Source organism: Microcaecilia unicolor, chromosome 5 (assembly GCF_901765095.1).
Source record: "Microcaecilia unicolor chromosome 5, aMicUni1.1, whole genome shotgun sequence".
NCBI classification, from domain to species: Eukaryota; Metazoa; Chordata; class Amphibia; order Gymnophiona; family Siphonopidae; genus Microcaecilia; species Microcaecilia unicolor.
Window position 1 is genome coordinate 82498776 of NC_044035.1, and position 22472 is coordinate 82521247.

Sequence of the window (22472 nt, forward strand, 5' to 3'; positions counted from 1 at the left end):
ATAAAGTTATAAGTTTTGGTATAATATTATGGTTTGATATGTAAGGATTAGGTTAAAATAGAGGGATTATGTATATTCATTAGGGGTATTCTGAATACCTGACTGGCTAGGTGTGCCATAGGACTGGGTTGAGCAACCCTGCTTTAAAGTAATACCATCCTTGCATGTAAATACTATACCATATGATGCTCTCTTATTGAGGGAACATGGTATCAAGGCATATCCTGAGAACAAAAGCCAGCATTTGAAAGATAAGCCTTGTAGTGTTTTCCAACCATTTCCTGAAGGCACACCAGTTGGGTTTTCAGGATTATTACAATAAATGTGAATGAGATAGATTTTAATAAATTGGAAGATACCTGCAAATCTCTCATGGGTATTTTATTACAGATATCCTGAAAAACAGACCAACTGGGTGTGCCTCCTGGATACAGTCCTAGTGTCACTCATTTTATGTGCACTTTAAATACAAAAACTCAATTTGAATGTAAATTAGAATCATTAACCTAACAATGGGTTTACTACCCACCTACATAATAGCATACAAATTTGCTTCTTCTACATACATTTCTAGAAGGAATTCGTTTTTCTATAATCATAATACACGTATGAAATATCACTTACCCTTTCGGCTGAACTTGACATAATTACATTCTGAAAAAGGAATGTGTATAATTAACACTCCTTTGGAAACCAATGTACATACACAAGTCATCAGCAAGATTTTATGTATACTGAGGTAAAGATTCAGTGGGATTTAACCAGTTAGGAAGATTCTTGGCTAATTTTGATATCTTTGAAGTGTATTGTTGCCCATCTCTGATCTGGCAATAGCCATTCAGTGCATTGTAAGCCACTTTGAGCCTGCAAAACTGTGGGAAAAACATGGCGTACAAATGTGCAAAATAAATAAATAAATTTTGCCAACTTGTGCCTTCAATAAAAATATTCAACTATAAAGAACACATCGAAAACCAATGGTATAGACTTAACCAAGTTGAAGGTTTACAGATGATATATTTTATATGATTTTAGGGAGCCACAATGATATTCATATGTACTCTAATGAATGGGTGCAGCAGCCACTTTAATAATTTAGGGGTCCTTTTAATAAAATGTGGTAAGCCATAGTGTGTGCTTATGGCAACTTAAAAATAGCTTACTATGGGATGTGCTCAGGTGTCCTAAGGTATGTTCCAAATTGACGTGCTACTCGTGTGCTAAAATAATATTTTTACATTTTTGTTGGAGGGGGCAAGTCGGGGTGGGGGTGGGGCCAGAGAATGAGCATTCTTGCCCTAATCAGTATGTCCACATCACCGCACGCTAACTGGTTGTGCAGGATTACTGCATGAGCCCTTACAGCCTACAAAATAAATGTGATAACAGCTCATGTGGTAATTTTTAAAAATTAATTGCCATGTACTACTGGCAACATTAGAACATGAGCAGAAAACCACAAAAAGTACAAGGAGCCTTCAAGAGTGGGGGGCGTCAATTCAATATTTTATTGATCAGACCCAACACGGGTCGTGTTCAGCAAAACTCCCTGTATCAGGGGTCTAGCAGTGGTCACAAACTTCAAATGTATCAATCAGTCAACGAGAAATACAATCTTGCCAAATCTCGAAACACAAAAGATACTCTGCAGGTTCAAGGCAGAGAGAGAACCATGCAGGTAGCATTTTTGGATTGTTAAATGTGCAATTGCACTGTTTGTAAGTGTCTCTTTTGTGTTTTGAGATTAAATTTAAAAAAGCAAAAAGAGAGTAAAATACAAAAGTAACACACTTAGACAAAAAACAAGAATCAAGTAGAGGACAACTGAATTACCTTTTTGTTTTTGGCACTGAAACCAGACCGAAATCTGGATTTCGGACGAACATGCTTTTGCATTTTTGGCTGAAATCCAAAACTCACTCACCCTCACAATCACCTTCCCTCACCTCAGCCTTCAGGGGCAAGAACAAATCCCATTCATCCTGCCCACGTCGCTACGCCATCTGCAATGGCTGCCAAGACTTCCTGCAACAGCATCAAGAAACTGCCATAGGAGGTCTCAGCAGCTATTCTGTGACTGGAACCTGCATAGATAGGATACTTGCTAGCACGTGCTCATTACTGCAGTGTTAACTAATTGGCATGTCCATAATAAGAGAGCCCTAAGAGAAAGCAGTAAGTGCTCCCATGGTAACTTTTTTTAAAATGGCCACGCGCTAAAGCTAATAGTGCATGACCATTAATGAAACAAATTGGAAAAAAAGCCACTTTTGATGGCAGCACTAGAAATGGGCTTAAGTTTGCAGGAAAGGCTTGCATAAGGGCATGCTAAGCTCAATTCTTAGCTCAGTTTAGTAAAAGATCCCTTTGAGAGCCATGCTCCTAAATTAGTCTCCGAAAATTTACTAGGGCTGAGTGTGCAACTTTATGCTGAAAATTAACTACTAAATTCAGAAGCATAAAAAAAATGGGTGGCAACAGGGACAGATTTTGGGCAGGGAAAAAGGTTTATTTATTTATTGGCATTTGAGATTCACCCTATGGCAGGTTATGAGCTTAGCACTGATTTTGAAGGCCTATGTTTATAAACAAACTTTTAAGCTCCTAAATTATGATGAATTTTCGCAAAGAGAAATGTTTCATTCAACAGTATCCTTTCAATGGACAGGCAAAGAACATTATCTCAATGATCTTCCCTTGAAAACATTAACTGCGAAAGGTAAAGCATGACCTTTTAAAAAGACAGCTTTCATAACATCCTTGCAAGTTCAGATGACAGTGGATATTTTCAGCATTTCTTGTGTGAGACTCATACACTCTAGATGTTCTCAATATAAGTTTATTGTAAATCGCATGGAATTGGTATTTCCAAAATTGTGCAATAAAGCAAATTTATGAATAAACAAAAACATAAGTTTCCTCAGTAAGATTCTAAGACCAGTTTTAAGACACTAAAAGCCTACCTTTCCTTTGCATATTTGCATTAGACTGAGTGCATTTGAAATTGTGTATCTTCGCATCGTGGAGTCTTTGATTGAAGGAGTGTACACTAGCTCAAAGAAAATACCTCTTTCTATTGCCTGCAGATTAAACAAAAAATAAAAATGACAAAATAACCAACCAAGAAGTAAAAAGTGCTCATGGGAGGCATTGCACATTAGGGGTATTGAAGTTGGAAATCGTTCCCATCCTTCACTTAGTTTCAAAATACTAACAGTAATATCCCAGTCTGGTGTGTAGGGAGTTTGGAGCTATCTGGTCCAAGGCCACTCTTGTCTGAGGTCCCAGGTCAGGGTTTTCTAGAATCAGTGGTGTAGCTAGGTAGGGCCACAGGGAATAAGCTACCGCCCCAAATTTCATCCAGGCCCCTAGTTTTGCTGGTGGGGTCCCCAATCCCACTACTTCTAGGCAGGGGCGTAGCCAGACCTCACGATGGGAGGGGGCCAGAGCCCGAGGTGGGAGGGGCACATTTTAGTCTGCTGCCTCGCCTCCCCCCGCCACACCCCACAGCAACAAATACCTTCTTCAGTGTCGGTCTTCGGTACGCCACGCTCCTTGCCCTGTGCTCTTTCTTCCTCCTGACATTCTGCTCAGTTTCACTTAAAGGAGCATGAACAGGATGTCAGGAGGAAGAAAAAGCAGGGCAGAGAACACGGCGATGCCGGAAATCGTCGCTGAAGAAGGCTTTGGCTGATGGGGGTTGGGGACCTCCGCCAGCAATATTTGTTGCTGTGGGGTGTAGCGGGGGGAGCGGCGAGGCGCCAGACTAAAATGTGTCCCTCCCATATTGGTCTCTGGCCCCCTCCCATTGTGAGGTCTGGCTACGCCCCTGCCTAGAACTAATGGGCCTTGGGTCATGGGCCTGTGGTTCCTCAAATTGGGAACCCTAACTCCATGGTCTCCCAGCTTGAGGGTTTCAAGTCGCTCTTTAAATGGCTGAGAAAACTGCAGTGCATTACTTCTTGAATAGCAGATTTCTTTTTGTGTTTGTGTACTAAAATTGCTTGCTACATAGGAAGTAACGTTTGACCAAAAAAATAAATAAATAAAATTAGAACTAAAATTGCAACTACTGCGCTAAGCTTAGAACAATTTACTACATTAATCTGTTAAAGTGGAGGAAAATAAAACTAGCAGTTTTCCTGTAACTTCTATAGAACATTTAGTAAAATTCAATAAAAATAACAGTTAACAAGATAAATGACGACAGATAAAGACTAGAACGGGCCATCCAGTCTGCCCATCAGTCACACTCATTATCAAGTCATAATTAAACCAGCATTGAATGTGATATAAAATACTTGATCTTTGTCCTCTTTGGCATTTCTGGGACATAGACCATTGAAGTCTGCCCGGCCTTGTCCTTAGTTGCCGTCGAAGCACACTCCAGCCTATCCAAATCCATCTTGTCAATTCCGGGACACAGACTGTAAAAGTCTGCTTGGCACTGTCCTCACATTCCAAATTACTGGAGTTTCCATTGAAGCATTCTCCAGCACATCCTAAACCAGATTACCATATATGGGACTCAGACTGTACAAGCACCGGCCTTAGTTCTTCACAACCAGAGTTGACATCTAAAGTGCCACTCGACATGCAAACACAAATGCAACCAATTAGGTTTTGGTTTTTTTAAACCATTCATTTTCTAATTAGAGATATTCTATGTTCATCCCATGCCTTTTTGAATTCTGTCAAGTCCCCCCCCCATCTCCCTCAGGAGGGCATTCCAGGCATCAACCACCCTCTCCATGAAAAAGAATTTCCTGACATTACTCCTAAGTCTATCACCCCGCAACCTCAATTCTTGTCCTTTAGTCTTATCGTTTTCCCTTCTCTGGAAAATACTTGTTTCTATATTAATATCTTTCAAGTATTTAAATGTATCTTATCTCCTGTCCCTCCTCTCCTCTAGGGTATACATATTCATTCTTATAAGTCATTTGGTGCAAGCCCCATACCATTTTTGTCACCTTCCTCTGGACCGCTTCAAGTCTTTTTACATCCTTAGCAAGATGCGGCTTCCAAAACTGAACACAATACTCCGAGTGGGGCCTCAATAACAACTTGTACAGGGGCATCAACATCTCCTTTCTTTTGCTGGTTATACCTTTCTATACAGCCTAGCATCTTTCTGGCTATGACCCCTGTCTTGTCACACTGTTTTATTGCCTTCAGATCATACTATCACCCCCAAGGTCCCTCTCCCTATCTGTGCATATCAGCCTCTCACCTCCTAACACATATTGCTCCCTTGGATTTCTATGCTCTAAGTGCATCACTCTGCACTTCTTTGCATTGAATTTTAATTGCCAAACATTAGACCATTCTTCTAACTTTTGCAGATCCTTTTTCATGTTTTCCACTCCCTCCCTCCACTCTGTTACAAATCTTGGTATGATCTGCAACAGGCAAACCTTACCTTTTAACCCTTCGGCAATGTCGCTCACAAATATATTGAGCAGAATTGACCCCAGCACCGATCCTTGAGGCACTCCACCTTTCCTTCCTCCGAGTGAATTCCATTAACCACCACCCTCTGGCGTCTGTCTGTCAACCAGTTCTTACTCCAGTTTACCACTTTGGGGCTTAACTTCAGCCTGACAAGTTTATTCAAGAGACTCCTATGAGGAACCATGTCAAAGGCTTTACTGAAATCTAAGTAGATTATATCCAGAGGACGTCCCCCATCCAATTCTCTGGTCACTTAGTCAAAGAATTCAATCAATCAATCAATCAATCAATCAATCAATCAGATTAATTTGGCATGATTTACCTTTGGTAAAAACCATCCTGTCTTGGATTTTGTAACCTATTGGATTCTAGGAAAGTCACTATCTGCTCTTCTCCAATCCCTTGGATCTTCTCCTGTCTCCAAGGATTTATTAAACAAATCTTTAAGAGGTCCCCCAGAACCTCTCCAAGCTCCCTCTATATCCTGGGATGGATCCTCTCCAGTCCCATGGCTTTGTCCACCTTCAAGTTTTCAAGCTGTTCGCAAAACCCTCTTCCGAGAATGGTGTTATATCCACTCCATGCTCATATGCATCTCTGCCAGCCAACTGTGGTCCTTCTCCAGGATTTTCTTTTGTGAACGCTTCCGTTCAGAATATTTGCTTTTTCCTCATCATTCTCCACATAATGGTTCATAGCATCTTTCAGTCTCACAATTCCATTTTTGGCCTTCCTCCTTTCACTAATATACCTGAAAAATTCTTGCCTCCCCTCCTAACATTTCTAGCTATTTGTTCTTCCACTTGTGCTTTTGCCTGACATATATGGCTTTTTTCAGTTTCATCCGGTATTCCTCTGTGTTCCTCTTCTTGAGTTTTTCTGTATTTTGTGAATACCAACTTTTTTGCCTTTATTTTCTCTGCCATTTGTTTGCAGAACCATAACAATTTCCTTTTTCTCTTGCTTTTATTTACTCTCCTCACATAAAGGTTAGTAGCCTTATTTATAGCTCCTTTCAGCATGCACCATTGTCTTTCCACTTCTCGTATGTCTTCCCAGCCCATCAGTTTTTTTTCTTTAGGTACTCTCCCATTTTACGAAAGTCAGCACGTCTGAAAATCAAGGACTTTGAATTCTGAGTGGCTGCCCTCCACTTTAGCTGTTATATCAAAGCAAACCATTTGATGATCACTACTGCTCAGGTGGGCACCCACTTAGACATTAGACACACTTTCCTCCTTTGTGAGCACCAGATCCAGCATTGCGCCTTCTCTTGTGGGTTTTGTCACCATTTGTCTGAGCAGAGCACTTCGAAAGGCATTCATGATCTCTCTGCTTCTTTCCAATTCCGCAGATGGAATTTTCCAATCTGCATCCGGCAGGTTAAAATCTCCCAGCAAATAGCACCTCTCCTTTCTTTCCCAAATTTTGGATATCTGTAACCAGATCTTTATCTAGTTGCTCCAATTGTGTTGGAGGTCTTTAGTCAACACCCATGTGGACAGAGGTACCTTCTTCTCTTTTCAAGGTGATCCATACCACTTCTTCCTTTCCCCAGACCCCTTGCATTTCAGTCGCCATTATATCATTTCTCACATACAGAGCTGCTGCTACTCTACCTTTTCGACCATCTCTATCCTTCCTAAATAGATTATAGCCCATATGTTTGCGTCCATGGAAATCACTGACCATGTCTCTGTGATAGCAACAATATCTAAGTCTGCCTCTAACATCAGGGCTTGCAGATCATGAACTTTGTTGCTTAGACTGCAAGCATTGCAGTCCTTGTTTTCCAGCTACATTTCAGTGGCAGTCTCACTTTTGGTTTAGTTTTTTTGTTTAGTCTCACTTCCTACTGTGTTGATAAGAAGTGATTTGCTCACATTGTTGCTTACATTGCTTTCTTTACTACTGACACATGTTGTCTCTTGCTGGGGGTGACCACTGGAAGTGACCTGCATCCATATGCCAACCCCAACTTACATTTCAATTCTTCATCACACAAAGTGTACAACAGTCATCAGCCATCAATTGTTATTTTTAAAAACAAACATTATAATTAAAAGAAAACTTAACAGTTTATTACATAAAGCTTAAACAAAAGAACCTCCCCATAGGTCAGTACTTCTCGGCATTATATGTTTTGAAAGTATCTGATCTGCTCTGAAAAGTTTCCAGCCACAGTGTGCTAGTGCTTTACTACTTAGGCTATGTTCCTGCAGTAGCTAGATCACTTTGCCCAAACATGCTCCCAAGATGATGAACAAAATGCATCCAACATAACACTCTAATTCATACAAGAGGGTTCAGGGTCAGGTGAAAAATAAACACAAATGGGGAAGCCACATAACTACCCCACCACGCTCTTTAAAAGAAAATCAATAATAAAAATCAAACTGTCAATACTGCATGATTTACCGCATTGATGGGTGGCCTTCGAAAGTAGAAAGGCTGTTTTTCTGTGACACTGATACATATGAGGTCCACATCTAGACTGGTGCATGCAGCCTAAAAAAAAATAAAAAAAAATCACAAAACACAGACAGATTAAACTAATCTTCTCACTTTCTTATTATGTACTTAAATTCTTCATCTGGTAATGTATCAAAATTTACAGGTGAAATCTAAGGAAGCTGGATACTGACTTGCGTAATATATTTAAGTTTCTATATATGCTGATATTTACTCAATAAGGAATTCCGATGAAAGCTAAAAATGATGCCTGGATTTTATATGAAATGCTACATGCACGGCCATATTTGTCAGTCACCAAGTGTATCACAAGATCCAGCAAAAGGTCAAACACTACATTTGGTAGAAGAAAGTTCAAAACTTGCACACAGATTCAATTGATGGTCTTTCTTGTTTTCTGGAACCTGATGCATTAGATGCTACTGCCCTGCATTTATCATTTGCTTAAACAATCTCCTCTTTGGGCAGAGATTGACAATACTAGCAGGTAATATCGTCTCAAGATGACAAGACCTGAGAGAAAGCTGTGGGACCCTATGGAAATGAACTAACAGAACATACTCTGCTCATATAAATTTAAAATTTGACAGCAGTACAAGACTAAAGGGGGTAGTTAATAAAGAGCAATAAATTACCACAGCTTAATTTACCACAGGAGTGATTAATCTCTGCTAACTCAATACTGCAGGTTTGGGACTCCTGTAAATAAGCTTCATTAATTTTCAGTGAAATTTACCACAGGAGTCACTAACATGGACCTGCAATAAATTCCATATTACACTGAGCTGGCATGAGGTTTGCCTACCACTTTTTACCCCTCCTCCTTGCCCCTTCCCTTTTATTTAAATTTCCCATTACCCATCCCTCCTAATCTATTTGTAGGTATCCTGCATGGTGTGAATGTACTACTTTTACCACTTTCCTATCATAACAAGGCGTTCTTTTTCCCTTTCTATATATGCTTAGGTATTTAAACATTTCTATTATATCGCTCACCTTTCTTCCAAAGTTATACATACTGAGATCTTTAAGTCTGGTGCCATACACTTTATGATAACCACTTTATGATCACTTTTCTGAAAAGCCCGATACTGTAGGCACATCACAGATTCTGGAGCTTAGATTTTCCACACCATTTGAGATTGAAACAGCACACAAGAGTACCCTCAAGACCCTCTGTTAAAGAGCAGCACCTTAGGCCTGTAGCTGCAAAATTCTTTAGTACCAGCAAAAGAAAAACCTAACCTCCTCTATCAAGGCAGGAAACTGCTAACAGTTCCAGATCTGGCAAGAACCACAGACTTGAAAAGGAAGGAATTTCTAGCTTATTATATTTTTCATTGAACTATTTTCTCATAATCTAATTCTTATGCCTCAATAATTCAAAGGTGCAGTAATGATAATAGTAATAGTATTCATCCCATACATGATGTGATACCCACAAGCGAGCCTTCTCTGGAGTAGCCTCCACACTACGGAATGCTCTCTCCGAAAGGCTCCACTTAAACACAAGACTATCTCTACTTCAGGAAGCAGGTGAAAGCTTGGCTGTTCAACCAGGCCTTTAATGGAAGAAGTAACTTAACTTGTTAGTCTCATACACAAGGAGTGACACGAGCTGCACATACTACAGTGGGAAATGTTTATCTATTCCTACCCTAGCTGAGATAATATTTAATCACTTCTCTGACCTCATGTGCAACTCTCTTTAAAGTAGTCCCCTTATTTTCTAACTTCTCTTACCTCTTACACTCTTTCCTATCTATATGTTCCATCTTTGCTTATACCCTACGCTGTCTATTAAAATGTTTTATTATGTATTGTGTTGACATTGTAATTAGTATACTATGCCATACTATATATTGTTTTTTTGAATATTTTTACTGCTATAATTTTCTATTGCTGTTTGATTTATTCTTACTATACGCTGCCTTGAGTGAAAGGCAGTAAATCAATCCTAATAAATAAATAAATCTTAATCTCAGACTATGCAATGGTATCCTTGTAACTTGATGTAAATACAAATGAACAACTGCAGACTACCCTGACATTTTAACAGCAGTCTTCTTGGAAATTCAGCATTTTTAGACAAAATGAGCCTGTTTACTATTGAATTTTCTCTCTCAAAAATGAGGTTGGTAATATTTCACTTATTTTAGACTGGGAATCATAAAGCCACACTTTGGGGTGAAATAATCAGTTACATTGCTGAAAAAAAAGCAGATGGAGTCATTAAAATTCAGGAGCTGGAACAAAAAATAGCTAAATTGGAAACACAAGGCCAATTCCATAATGGTGAACATGTAGTTACAAATGCGAAATGCATTTAACTGCTGAGATAACTGGCATTATATACACTACACGCTAGTCAATAAAAACAGGGTATAAGTGCATCGGTGTTTAACTGCAAGGGGGTATACATGGGCGCAGCATAGGAGCATGAGTGGGTCTAAGTGTTACGTAATACCCTCTGATTCTGTAAAGGTTGCCAAAAATTGTGTGCGTGCAATCTAACTGAACAAGCCAATTAGTGCCAATAAATGGCTTAAGCAATTAGTACTAATTAGATTTAATGGGGACCAACACACAATGTTAGGTGTGGGATCCGCGCCTACAATTTACACGCGCTTCAAAAAAAGGGGCACAGAAATGGGATAGTCATGGGCGGAACAGGGGCATGTCTTTGAGTTACATGCATAGTTACAAAATGGTGCCTTGTGCATAAATTTAGACGTGGGCATTTGCACCACATTTTCATTTTTCTAGGCGTCATTTATAGAATTTACCCCATAACTTATAGAATACCATAAATTACATACGTATCATGGAGCATAATGTCAGCATCTAACTTTAGGCACATCAATGCCAACTTATGCTAGCATTCTATAATGGCATCTCGACGCACCTACCTTGAGGTGCCTAGTTATACAACTGTCCTCAACATGTTGTGCAAAGATTGACATTCTTCAGCACCTTATTCAACTTAAATATGAATATAACACGAATTTAAGTCTCATAGCTGGTCATGAAATCTTTATCCACAAAAATGTATGTAGGTTATAATATGGCAGGGAGATTAATGGCTAGATACTTAAACATACGTAGACAACTTCAATTAACTGCATCTATAGAAAAAGAAGGTAGATTGTGTGCCAAAGATACTGAATTACTAAAGAATTTGTTCAAATCTGTTCACAATTATTTCACTTTTCTGTTATGGGCACTGGTTCTAATGGTACAGAGTTTCTAAACCAGTTTCCAACATCCATCCCTCTCTAATTTAAAACCTAACTTCTTTCTAGTGTTTCTTTGTATGATTTATTATTTATTTATTTTTTTTTAATGTTAACACTTTTGTATACTTTTCTGCTATTTTTAATGAAGGGCAGTTAATCAAATTTTTAATAAACCTTAAACCATCTACTAGTGACAACTAGGCCATAAACAAATAGGAAACATAAGGAAGGACAGGAAAAATAGTTAGTCATATATTGCCTTAGCCTAAGAAGACACTGATTTAGCTTACATACACATAAGAAAGATAGGGTTTTGCTTCCTTTCATTTTCTTTCAGATAGGATAGTACGTAACCATTGATTCTTCAAATAAGCTGCTGGTTCCTAAGAACAGAACTACATACATTGGTTCCCATCAAAAGAAAGCAACAAAGCTGATGAAGAACAGGTAAATAAAATCAGGCAGTCCTTTACACAGGTTAGCTCCAGCCAATAGGCAAATTTAAATCAACTTATAAGAGCTAGCGTTGGGCATCTAATAAATGATATACTGACAGAGAGGCATTGTAAAACTTTGAGAAAGTAACCTTGGTTCCTGTTCAAAAACTTGCTTTTTGTGTGTGTGTGTGGGGGGGGGGGGGGGGGGGGGGGGGGGGGGAGGGGGATAGGGGTAGAGAGGAGAGAAAAAAGTATGCACCTGCTGTTAAAACAGCTACGTTGGCTGCTCATGGTTGAGTTGGTGCAATTTGAAATGTGCATCCTCCATTTCAGAAGAGGAATGCTCCATCTATGCCCAAAAAGATGGACATCAGGCTCTACACCTGCTCTTTGGGATGTCCAGGTTTCAGAAAAAGCGAAGTTAATCACCTCTAGCAGATATTCTCCTAGGACAGCAGGTCAAGTATTCTCACAGCTGGGCAACATCATTCAACAGAGTCCAGTGTGGATGCCGACTAGCAAGACTAAGAACTGTCTAGTAGTGTCCCATCGCATATGCGTTGTGCCTTCCCACCCGCCGAACCAGCGTAGGTCCCTCAGTCATATATGATAGCTAAAGAATACAACTATAAGAAGAGATGGGAGGGTATGTGGCCTGCAGTCCTTGGAGAATATCTGTTAAAGATGAGCAACTTTTGCTTTCTCCAAGGACAAGCAGGCCTTTACATTCTTACAGCTGAGAATTCCTAGCTACCAGGCTCACCGAAAACAACAATGCTAAGAGAACAGGGACTCGAAATGTTGAGCCCTGGAAGTCAATTAACCTGAAAATATTTACATACTAGCTGTGAAGCCTAGAGGGGTTGAGTTGGATGCCAGAAACCGAACCAATTCTTCAGGACTTCCGGTCCGAACCAGCTGTCAAGTCGGGTATCGTGTTCAAGGCAGTAATAAGATGTGAATGTGTGGACCACGTTGCAGTTTTGCAAATGTCTATGGAGGATGACCTCAAGTGAGTTACCGACGTAGCCACTGACATTATGAACCTTGACATGACCCTCTAGAGTCAGGACAGCCTGGGCATAAGAAAAGGAGATGCAATCTCCTAGCCAACTGGAAATTGTGCGTTTGTCGATGGATACCCCCATCCTGTTTGGGTCAAAAGAAACAAAAAGCTGAGTGAACTGTCTATGGACTTTAGTCAACTCCAGATAGAAGGTTAAGGCTCACTTTCAGTCTAAAGTATGTAGTAACCTCTCATCAGGATGGGCATGTGGCTTTGTGAAAAATGTTGGCAGGATTTGCCCCATAATAAGATGCTTCTTTATACAGAATGACAAGTTAACCTCTTTCTACAAGCTAGAGGCTTGCTTTTGAGTACTCAGTGGTTTAATCACAAACCTAGAATATGACAATAAGCAATACAACACTGTACTGCTCTTTTTTCCATCTAGAAAAATGAAAATAATTGTAAAACAGTTATTTTGTTGCATGAGAATGAAAATTGCTCACGGTATAGCCCTATATATGTTTTTCATTCTTCTGGACGCATGTAACAAAAAGAATATATTATAGAAGACAAGAGTACAATGCTAAACAGTTTGTTGCAAAGAAGAAATAAATTCAGCTGGTGTTGTTGGCCTTGACTGAAACAACCTTCCAGTAAGGGCCAGAGATTTTTTAAATGATGGTCCATAAACACAAATGGGGTTTATACCACATCACAAAAGCTGTATATGCAACATCAGTAATCTTTGACAAATCTAATAACTTTGCACAGTTTGACTATATACAAGGAAGCAAATCCAATCCTTAAATATCAAAATATCGCAGGTCATTTTTTAAAAACATTAACAGTCATTAATTACATTTGAAATGTAATACTTTCATGAACTTTCTGCAATTACTACTTACATGAAAGAGTTTCTCTGTCTTAGGAAACACTGCAACTATGTCATATAATTTGGTTCGAGGAGATGTTGACCTCTGTGATCAATAAATCATTAAAAAAATACATTAAATTCTAGCTTTTATTTTATATTTATTGACATTTCTGTTCTAAATTTACAAGCAATGAATGGCAAAACATCCAACTTACCAGAAAATGAGATACGATAAATTAATAAACTAAAAAAAAATAATTCAAAGGAAAAACATCAACATTGTAGTCTCCCACATTGGGGGGGGGGGGGGGGGGGGACATTAACAATACTCGGAGAACATTTCTAAAAGAAAAAAAAATAAAAACTAGCAAACAAAATAACCTGTAAGCACTTTACCAACAGAGGCTCCCTTGTTAAATATGGTACTAACAATCACTCTCACTGGGAAATAACTCTAGCCTCAAGAAAATGTTTAAATTGCTTAGGGTCATAAAATAGTTAAATTACAAAATGTTTGTTATATAAACATTTGAAAGAAACTCTCAAGAAAGATTCACCACCAAACTAGATCACCCTTGTGCGCAGCTCCGGGAAAGACCAACATCTCTCCTGAGTCCCCCTAAAACCCATATTCTCTAACCCAGATACACAGACATATTTATTTATTGCATTTGTATCCCACATTTTCCCACCTCTTTGCAGACTCAATGTGGCTTACAATACATCATAATTTGTTATCTGCTTCAATGGCCACTGAAACAAGTAGAGTAGCTCGTGCATTCACCTTATCAATAGATGTTTCCAAAATATCTGACATGCTCTTGTTATCTGGGGAAACATCAACAAGTTCTCCACCTGTAGCATTTACCTGGGGACTCATTGGCTGTCTTTTCTTATATGGTAGATAATACAGCTTATTCACTGGAGGCAGTTTTTCATTTGAGATCTTTAAGACTTCAACCAGGTATCTTTTAAACAGCTCTCTTGCTGACAATAATTCCATCTTTGGAAATTCCAAGATTCACAAGTTACAATTCCACAAGTTTTTAATCTGTTCCAGCTTACACCGAAGGACAGAACATGCTTGCAAAGCTTTCATCTGGTTCTCTTGAATTTCTTTTAACTTTTCTCCAATACCACTAGTTTCTCCTGGTCCAATTGCTTGTTGATTTTCTAGGTTAGACACACGAGGCCTGAGATTGCATACAGTCTGTTCCATTAGTGTCTTTTACTAACTTTTAAGTCCAAATTTGTAATTGCTTCTCATGCTGGCACAAGAGTTACCTCTGGAGGCACTTCCGCAGGCAGAACAGCTATGGAATCTTGCTGCACAATCTGGACTCCAAGACTCTCCATAAGCCCAGGTTCCTGTAATATCAGGGTTATTCTCTTCTCAGACTCTCCTTGGGAAGGAATCTCCTGCCCTGATGTTGATGGAGGGTTTGAGATCCCCACATCCATTCCTGACAACATTCCTGCGGAGGAAGTGAGTAAGCTGACACCGACTGTCTGTGCAGGAGAGCTAACCACCAGTAGCTGTGGGAGTGTTTGGGTAGGCAGAGTGAAACGTTCTTCTCAAGGCAAACTGGCTCTCCCAATGCCGATATGCTAGCAAGGGCACCTCCTGCTCTAACCTGCATAGTAACTCCATATCTCAGCATAGACCTTTGACTAGATGAAGGAAACGCTGGAACTGCTGCCCTGATTTTTCCTTTGTTTCAGCATTGCCAAAAAACTGTGAGGTAAGGAAAAACCACAGGCTAAGCCTGGAGCAGCCAGCCAAACAAAGTGCTCAGTCGGCCATCTTGGCTACCTTAAAGTCTAGCCTTAATATATTACAACACACATGGAGAACACTATAGGGATAATCTTATGAGGAGCTGCCTAGTTTTAAGCACTAACACACATGTAAATACTGCTATTTAATCACTTACACACTTAGAGGCCTGTTACTAAAGCTTAGCAGGTGCTAACGGACATTAGCGCACCCTAAATGCTGTGTGTCCTATTTTAAACCTATGGGCAATGTGACAGCGCACGCTAATGTCTGTTAGCACATGCTAAGCTTTAGTAAAAGAGCCCTTATGTTACCTCATAAAATAATGACCGATATGAAAAGTACGTGCATGAGTGTTATGGTGTGTACTTTCACTGTGGGGAGTGTACATGGGCAGAGTTTGCGCGAAGCGTGGTCAAAATTCGTGTTATTCACATAGATTATAAAATTCTTTAATTTATGTGTTAGAATTTACACCAGCCCTTGAGCTGGTGCATGTGCTACTACTTAAACGTACTTTCCTATATGCATCCTTTCACACCTACACTAGTATTTTATAAAGTCAAGTAGGCACATACTTGGCTATTGAAATAGGCATGTGAAAACCTGTGTTAACCAGGCATTACTTTACAAAATTACCCCTCAGTGCTATTGATTATTTCTTTTATATAAGCTATTTAACCAACATTATGTCCCATAATCTACTTTTTGTTTGTTTTAGCCCAGGAATTTAAAGAAAACTATTTTTCCATATAAGATAAAGATATCAATTCTGCTGTATCTATATGTTTCCTGATGTAATAAAAAGGATTTTAGAGATTGCTTTTCAACTCTATCTGCCTTGACTAACAAGTGCACTTGGGGTCTGTATTGTTGATTAGAAGTAATTCTGTTTAAAAATGATTGTTTAACTTTGATTGTGTGAAAATAGGTTGGAATGTAGAAGATAAGAAACAGCTCTAATTAATTTATGTGAAGGGAAAGATGGAACTTGTTTTCGAGTTCAGATTGGCCACCTGGTCTGGGAAACATGTGACCACATTACTACTACTACTTAACATTTCTAAAGCGCTACTAGGGTTACGCAGCGCTGTACAATTTAACATGGAAGGACAGTCCCTGCTCAAGGAGCTTACAATCTAAAAAGACAGGTGTACAATCTAAAGACAAGTGTAGAGTCCGTCTGGTAGGTGATACTATATTTCATGAGAGGTTAGGTGCCGTACGTGGCATTGAAGAGGTGAGTTTTAAGCAGAGATTTGAAAATGGGTAGGGAGGGAGCTTGGCGTAGGGGTTGAGGAAGATTGTTCCAGGCAAAGGGTGAGGCAAGGCAGAATGAGCGGAGCCTGGAGTTGGCAGTGGTGGAGAAGGGAACTGACAGGAGGGATTTGTCCTGTGAGCGGAGGTTACGGGCGGGGACATAGGGGGAGATGAGGGTAGAGAGGTAGTGAGGAGCCGCAGACCGGGTGCATTTGTAGGTAAGGAGGAGAAGCTTGAATTGTATGCGGTATCTGATCGGAAGCCAGTGAAGTGATTTGAGGAGAGGAGTGATGCGAGTATATCGGTTCTGGCGGAATATAAGACGTGCGGCAGCGTTCTGAACGGATTGAAGGGGGGATAGATGGCTACGTGGGAGGCCGGTGAGGAGTAGGTTGCAGTAGTCAAGGCGAGAGGTAATGAGAGCATGGACGACAGTTCGTGTGGTTTGCTCAGATAGGAAAGGGCGAATTTTGCTGATGTTGAAGAGGAAGAAGCGACAGGTCTTGGCAGTCTGTTGGATATGCGCAGAGAAGGAGAGGGAGGAGTTGAAGATGACTCCGAGGTTGCGGGCAGATGGGACGGGAAGGATGAGGGTGTTATCAACTGAGATAGAGAGTGGAGGAAGAGGAGAGGTGGGTTTGGGTGGAAAGACGAGGAGCTCGGTTTTGGCCATGTTTAGCTTCAGGTGGCAGTTGGACATCCAGGCTGCAATGTCAGATAAGCAGGCCGATACCTTGGCCTGGGTCTCCGTGGTGATGTCTGGTGTGGAGAGATATAGCTGGGTGTCATCAGCATAAATATGATACTGAAAACCATGAGATGAGATCAGTGAGCCTAGGGAGGAGGTGTAGATTGAGAAGAGAAGCGGTCCAAGGACAGATCCCTGGGGAACTCCAACAGATAGTGGGATGGAAGTGAAGGAGGATCCATGAGAGTGTACTCTGAAGGTGCGGTGGGAGAGATAAGAGGAGAACCAGGAGAGGACAGAGCCTTGGAACCTAAAAGAGGACAATGTGGTAAGAAGTAAATCATGATTGACAGTGTCAAACGCAGCGGATAGATCGAGCAGGATGAGGATGGAATAGTGGCCTCTGGATTTGGCGAGGAGGAGGTCGTTGCAGACTTTAGAGAGTGCTGTTTCTGTCGAGTGTAGAGGGCGAAAGCCGGATTGAAGTGGATCTAGGATGGCATGAGAGGAGAGAAAATCAAGGCAGCGACTGTGAACGGCGCGTTCAAGAATTTTGGAGAGGAAGGGAAGGAGAGAGATGGGGCGGTAGTTGGAGGGGCAGGTAGGGTCAAGTGATGATTTTTTTAGGAGAGGTGTGACTACTGCGTGCTTGAAGGTGTCAGGGACCGTTGCAGTGGAGAGAGAAAGGTTAATGATGCGACAGATGGAGGGGGTGACAGTATGGGAAATGGTGTTAAGTAGGTTGGTGGGGATGGGATCGGAGGAACAGATGGTGCATTTCGAGGAGGAAAGAAGGTGGGAGGTTTCATCCTCGGTGATCTCAGGAAAGGAGGAGAAAGAGGCCATGGTTGGTTGGTTGTTGGATAGGGCTACAGGCTGAGGAGGAGGTAGTTTGGTAGTGAACTCAAGGTTGATCTTTTGTACCTTGTCGCGGAAGTAGTCAGCCAGTGATTGAGGAGAGAGTGAAGGGGGAGTGGGGGCGGGGGGCACTTTGAGGAGGGAGTTAAGGGTGGTGAAGAGACGACGAGGGTTGGAGCTGAGAGAATTGGTCAATTGGGTGTAGTAGACAAGTTTTGCAAGGAATAGGGAGGAATGGAAGGAGAATAGCATGAATTTGTAGTGAAGGAAGTCTGAATGGGTACGAGATTTCCTCCAGAGGCGTTCCGCGGATCGGGTGCAGAAGCGAAGGTAGCGGATGCAAGGGGTCAGCCAAGGCTGGGGACTAGTACGCTTAGTGGGACGGGAGGTGGATGGAGCGAGGGTGTCCAAAGCAGAGGAGAGAGCGGCATTGTAAGCAGAGACCGCTTTGTCTACAGTCTCAGAGGACATGATGGAGGGAAGGAGATTAGAGATACTAGAGGATAGAGTGGTGGGGTCAATAGCCTGGAGATTCCTGGAGGTGGTGGTTAAAGTTGGACGGGGCGGAGGGGGGTGGGTGAAGAAGTGTGAATGTGATCAGGTGATGATCGGAGAGAGGGAGAGCAGAGGCGTGGAAATTGGAGGGTGAGCCGGAGGAGGAGAGGACTAGGTCAAGACAATGGCCGTCACGGTGAGTGGGGGTGGTGGAGCACAGCTGGAGGTTGAAGGAGGATGTTAGGGTGAGGAACTTAGAAGCGTTAGAGTCGGAAGGGTCATCAACGTGAATGTTAAAGTCTCCGAGAATGAGGGACGGGGATGAAGGTTCAAGAAAGACAGAGAGCCACGCATCAAAGTCGGTGAGGAAGGAAGAGAAGGATTTTTCAGGGGGTCGGTAGATGACTGCGACTCTGAGTGGGAGCGGGTAGAATAGGCGGATGGAGTGGGCTTCAAAGGATGAGAAGCAGTGGGACTGCGGTAGGGGGAGGGGTTGGAAACTACAGGAGGGCGAGAGTAGTAGCCCAACGCCTCCACTGCGGCCAATTGGGCAGGGAGTGTGGGAGAAGAGATAACCTCCGTGGCAGAGGGCCGCGACTGAGGCCGAGTCTTCCGGGGAGATCCAGGTTTCGGTAAGGGTGAGCAGTTGAAGGGAGCGAGAGATGAAGAGATCGTGGGTGAAGGGCAGATTGTTAAAGACTGAGTGAGCATTCCACAGGGCGCATGAGAAGGGGAGGGAAGAGGGGGGGAGGAGGGGAATAGAGACGAGATTGGAGACATCTTGGGAACGTTTGCATGGATAGGACGGGGACAGGCAAGGGGGATTAGGGTTAATGTCTCCCGCGGATAGCAGGAGGAGGAGCAGGAGAATGCGGAGGAGGGTGGGGGAGGTCGGGCAGCGAAGGCGACGAAGACGAGGCGCACTAAGGAGGAATGAGGATGGGTTAATGGCAGGAAGGAAGTGTTGAAGGTTAAAAGCTAGGAAGGAGGTGGGGGACAGGAGGGATGGTGAGGTGGTGGGGGATGAGGGTGAATAGGGTATTGCCATGGTGGGTAGGGTGGGAGGGCAGCGACTTCTAGTGGTAGACAGTGGGAGTGGGGGGGGAAAGAAGATTAGGAAGGGACAGGGCAAGGAAGAGAATGTGGACAGGGGCCATAAGTAGTGTCTGAGGTGTGACAGGTGACTATGTGGTGACTGAGGTGATAGGTCGTTAACAGGTGTTAACAGGTGGTTATGGAGTGACTGAGGCGACTGAGGGTTAAGTGGATAGATAGAGCTGGATTTTAGACTGGCGAGTAGGTAAGTCAATGGCTGAGAAGCTAGCAGGCAGGTTGGTAAGTCAATGGCTGAGAGGCTCTCGAGCCGGTAGGAGGGTTACTCGATGTGTTAACAGGCAGGCGGGTAGCATCTGGAACAAGTGGTCAGGAACAAGCTGGGGTAGATGGACAGGAGCAAGCTGGAACAAGCTGGAACAAGTCGTAGCAAGTCGGAACAAGATGGACAGGAGCAAGCTGGAACAAGCTGGAACAGGCCAGAGCAGGTTGGAACAAGTCATAACAAGCTGGAACAGATACGCTGGAACAGACGGACTGGCACAGGCCGGTCATGCAGGAACGGATGGAACAAGTTGGGGCAGGCTGGAACAAGCTGGAACAACAAGTTGGAACATGCTGGGGAAGGCTGGAGCAGATGAACTGGAACAAGTTGGAATAGACGGACTGGAGCAGACTGAAACACACTGGAGTCGATGGACTGGAACAAACAGGGGGTAAGCTGGATCGCCGGACTGGAACAAGCTGGGAATAGGAGGACTGGAACACGCTGGAGCAGTTGGGTGGAGAGTCTGGATCAGGCGGACTGGACCACACTGGAGACGATGGGCTGGAACAGGCTGGGAGTAAGCTGGATCGGTGGACTGGAACAGGCTGGGATCGCAAGCAGGAAAAATCTGGATCAGGCAGACTGGAACAGGGACTGGAACACACTGGAGCACACGGGAACACACTGGAGTTGATGGACTGGAACACGCAGGAGGAAAGCTGGGTCTGCGGAGTGGAACACACTGGAGTCGATGGACTGGAACACGCAGGGTGAAGGCTGGATCAGTGGACTGGATAGCAGGGGGAAGGCTGGATCAGTGGACAGGAACAAGCTGGGAACAGATGGATAGGAGGCCTGGAAGAAACCAGAACACGCTGGAGCAGATGGAACACGCTGGAGCAGATGGATAGGAGCAGGCAAGGAGGAGCTGGATCAGGCGGACTGGAAGACACTGGAGCAGATGAACTGGAGCCAGCAGGGCTGGAAGAAACTGGAACACGCTGGAGCAGATGGTTAGGAGCAGGCAAGGAGGAGCTGGATCAGGCAGACTGGAAGACACTGGAGCAGATGAACTGGAGCCAGCAGGGCTGGAAGAAACTGGAGCACGCTGGAGCAGATGGAACACGCTGGAGCAGATGGTTAGGAGCAGGCAAGCAAGCAAGCAAGGAGGAGTTGGATTAGACGGACTGGAAGACGCTGGAGCAGATGAACTGGAGCCAGCAGGGTGGAAGCTGGAGCCGTGGACTGGAGCAAGCAAGCAGGGAGAAGCTGGGGAGGGTGGATGGGAGCAAGCTGGGCAACTCGGTTCCTGCAGAGCAGCTGGGCACATGGAAGTCGGCCCCGTGGATGTGTAGTACTCCGCCCGACCGCTCCAGCGCCGAGGACTTGGCACCGCGATGGAGGCAGGCCGCGGGAGGACGGGCAGGGTGGGCGTCAGGCCGCCGGGATCAGGAGCACCGCAGTGGTGCGGTGGGTCGCCTGGGACGGGTCGGGCCGCGCATTCCCACAGTATGGCTTGTTTACCTATTCTCAAGCATTCTGTAATTTTCCTTGGCTCTGAAAATAAGCTTTAGCTTAATAAAAGGGGGGCTTGTTGCAGCAGGCTCACCTGTGAGTAGACGCATCGCACAGAAAAGACTGTTCCTGGTCATAAAGAGACTTCGGGCTTTCGCTGCAATGGGCCTCCTGGCTGATGAGATAAAGGCCTGAAATTCCTGACCAGTGATGTATAATATGTATAAATCTGTCTTATATTCAATGATTAAATCATATAACTACAACAAAGCTATATCTTAATCATTGTAGATTTTAGAACCTCTAATAAAAGGTCTCATTTACCTAATATGAATCCAAAAGAATCCACAGTAATTACTGAGTAGTCTGTGTCAGTGAGACAGGCTGTAAATCCATAGCAGTACACTGAATAATTTGCCTGTAACTGAAGCTGATTCATGGTTTAAGCTCTCCAATTATCTGCCTAAATCTGTTGTAAAACTTGATTGATCAGAAAGATACATCTAACCTAACCACCTTTAGTCGCATCATCTTACTGTGTAACAAGAAAGCATCGAAAATATACAAATGTATACACGACTCCTTCTCAAACCCCTGTGCTGTATTACAACAAAAATGGGAAACTGAACCGAGCCATCATCATGGAGATATTCACTGATTGACCTTCTGGTCTAAATCCAACAGACCTACTCTTTTGGCAGGTATAACCCAATCATCAATTTTTGTCATTCACAGAGCTTACTGGACACCTTCCAAATTGGCTAAAGTAACCAGATCAACAACTTCATCAAAGTGTTGGTCTTGCTCTGCTCCTATTGGTCACTTGAGACACCTTTTCTTTGAATGCTCTCATATTCACACCTACTGGACTCAAATATGGAAGAAAATAAACACAATCATTCCCTTCAAGTTTCCTGAAGGTTTGTCTTATGATGTGATAATTCTCCAATCATTAACCCCTAGACTCTCACACTTGAAGAACATCAAACATTTTAATATGATGGCCCTTGCCACTCACCTTATAACATTTCACTGGAAGAACAACTCTCATTTAAATATTCATGAATGGTGGAATC

At 42.6% G+C, this 22472-nt stretch overlaps 1 protein-coding gene across 1 annotated transcript in view; it reads right to left on the reverse strand.

Moving 5' to 3' along the window:
• The window catches only part of RPP30 (ribonuclease P/MRP subunit p30), a 66832-nt gene that overhangs the window by 14215 nt on the left and 30145 nt on the right, over positions 1–22472 (reverse strand). Inside the window, exons 5-8 of the mRNA XM_030204821.1 lie at positions 13514–13585; positions 7873–7962; positions 2964–3080; positions 625–654 (exon numbers count right to left, since the gene is read on the reverse strand). Coding sequence (XP_030060681.1) covers positions 625–654; positions 2964–3080; positions 7873–7962; positions 13514–13585 — 309 coding nt within the window. The remainder of the gene's footprint in view (positions 1–624; positions 655–2963; positions 3081–7872; positions 7963–13513; positions 13586–22472) is intronic.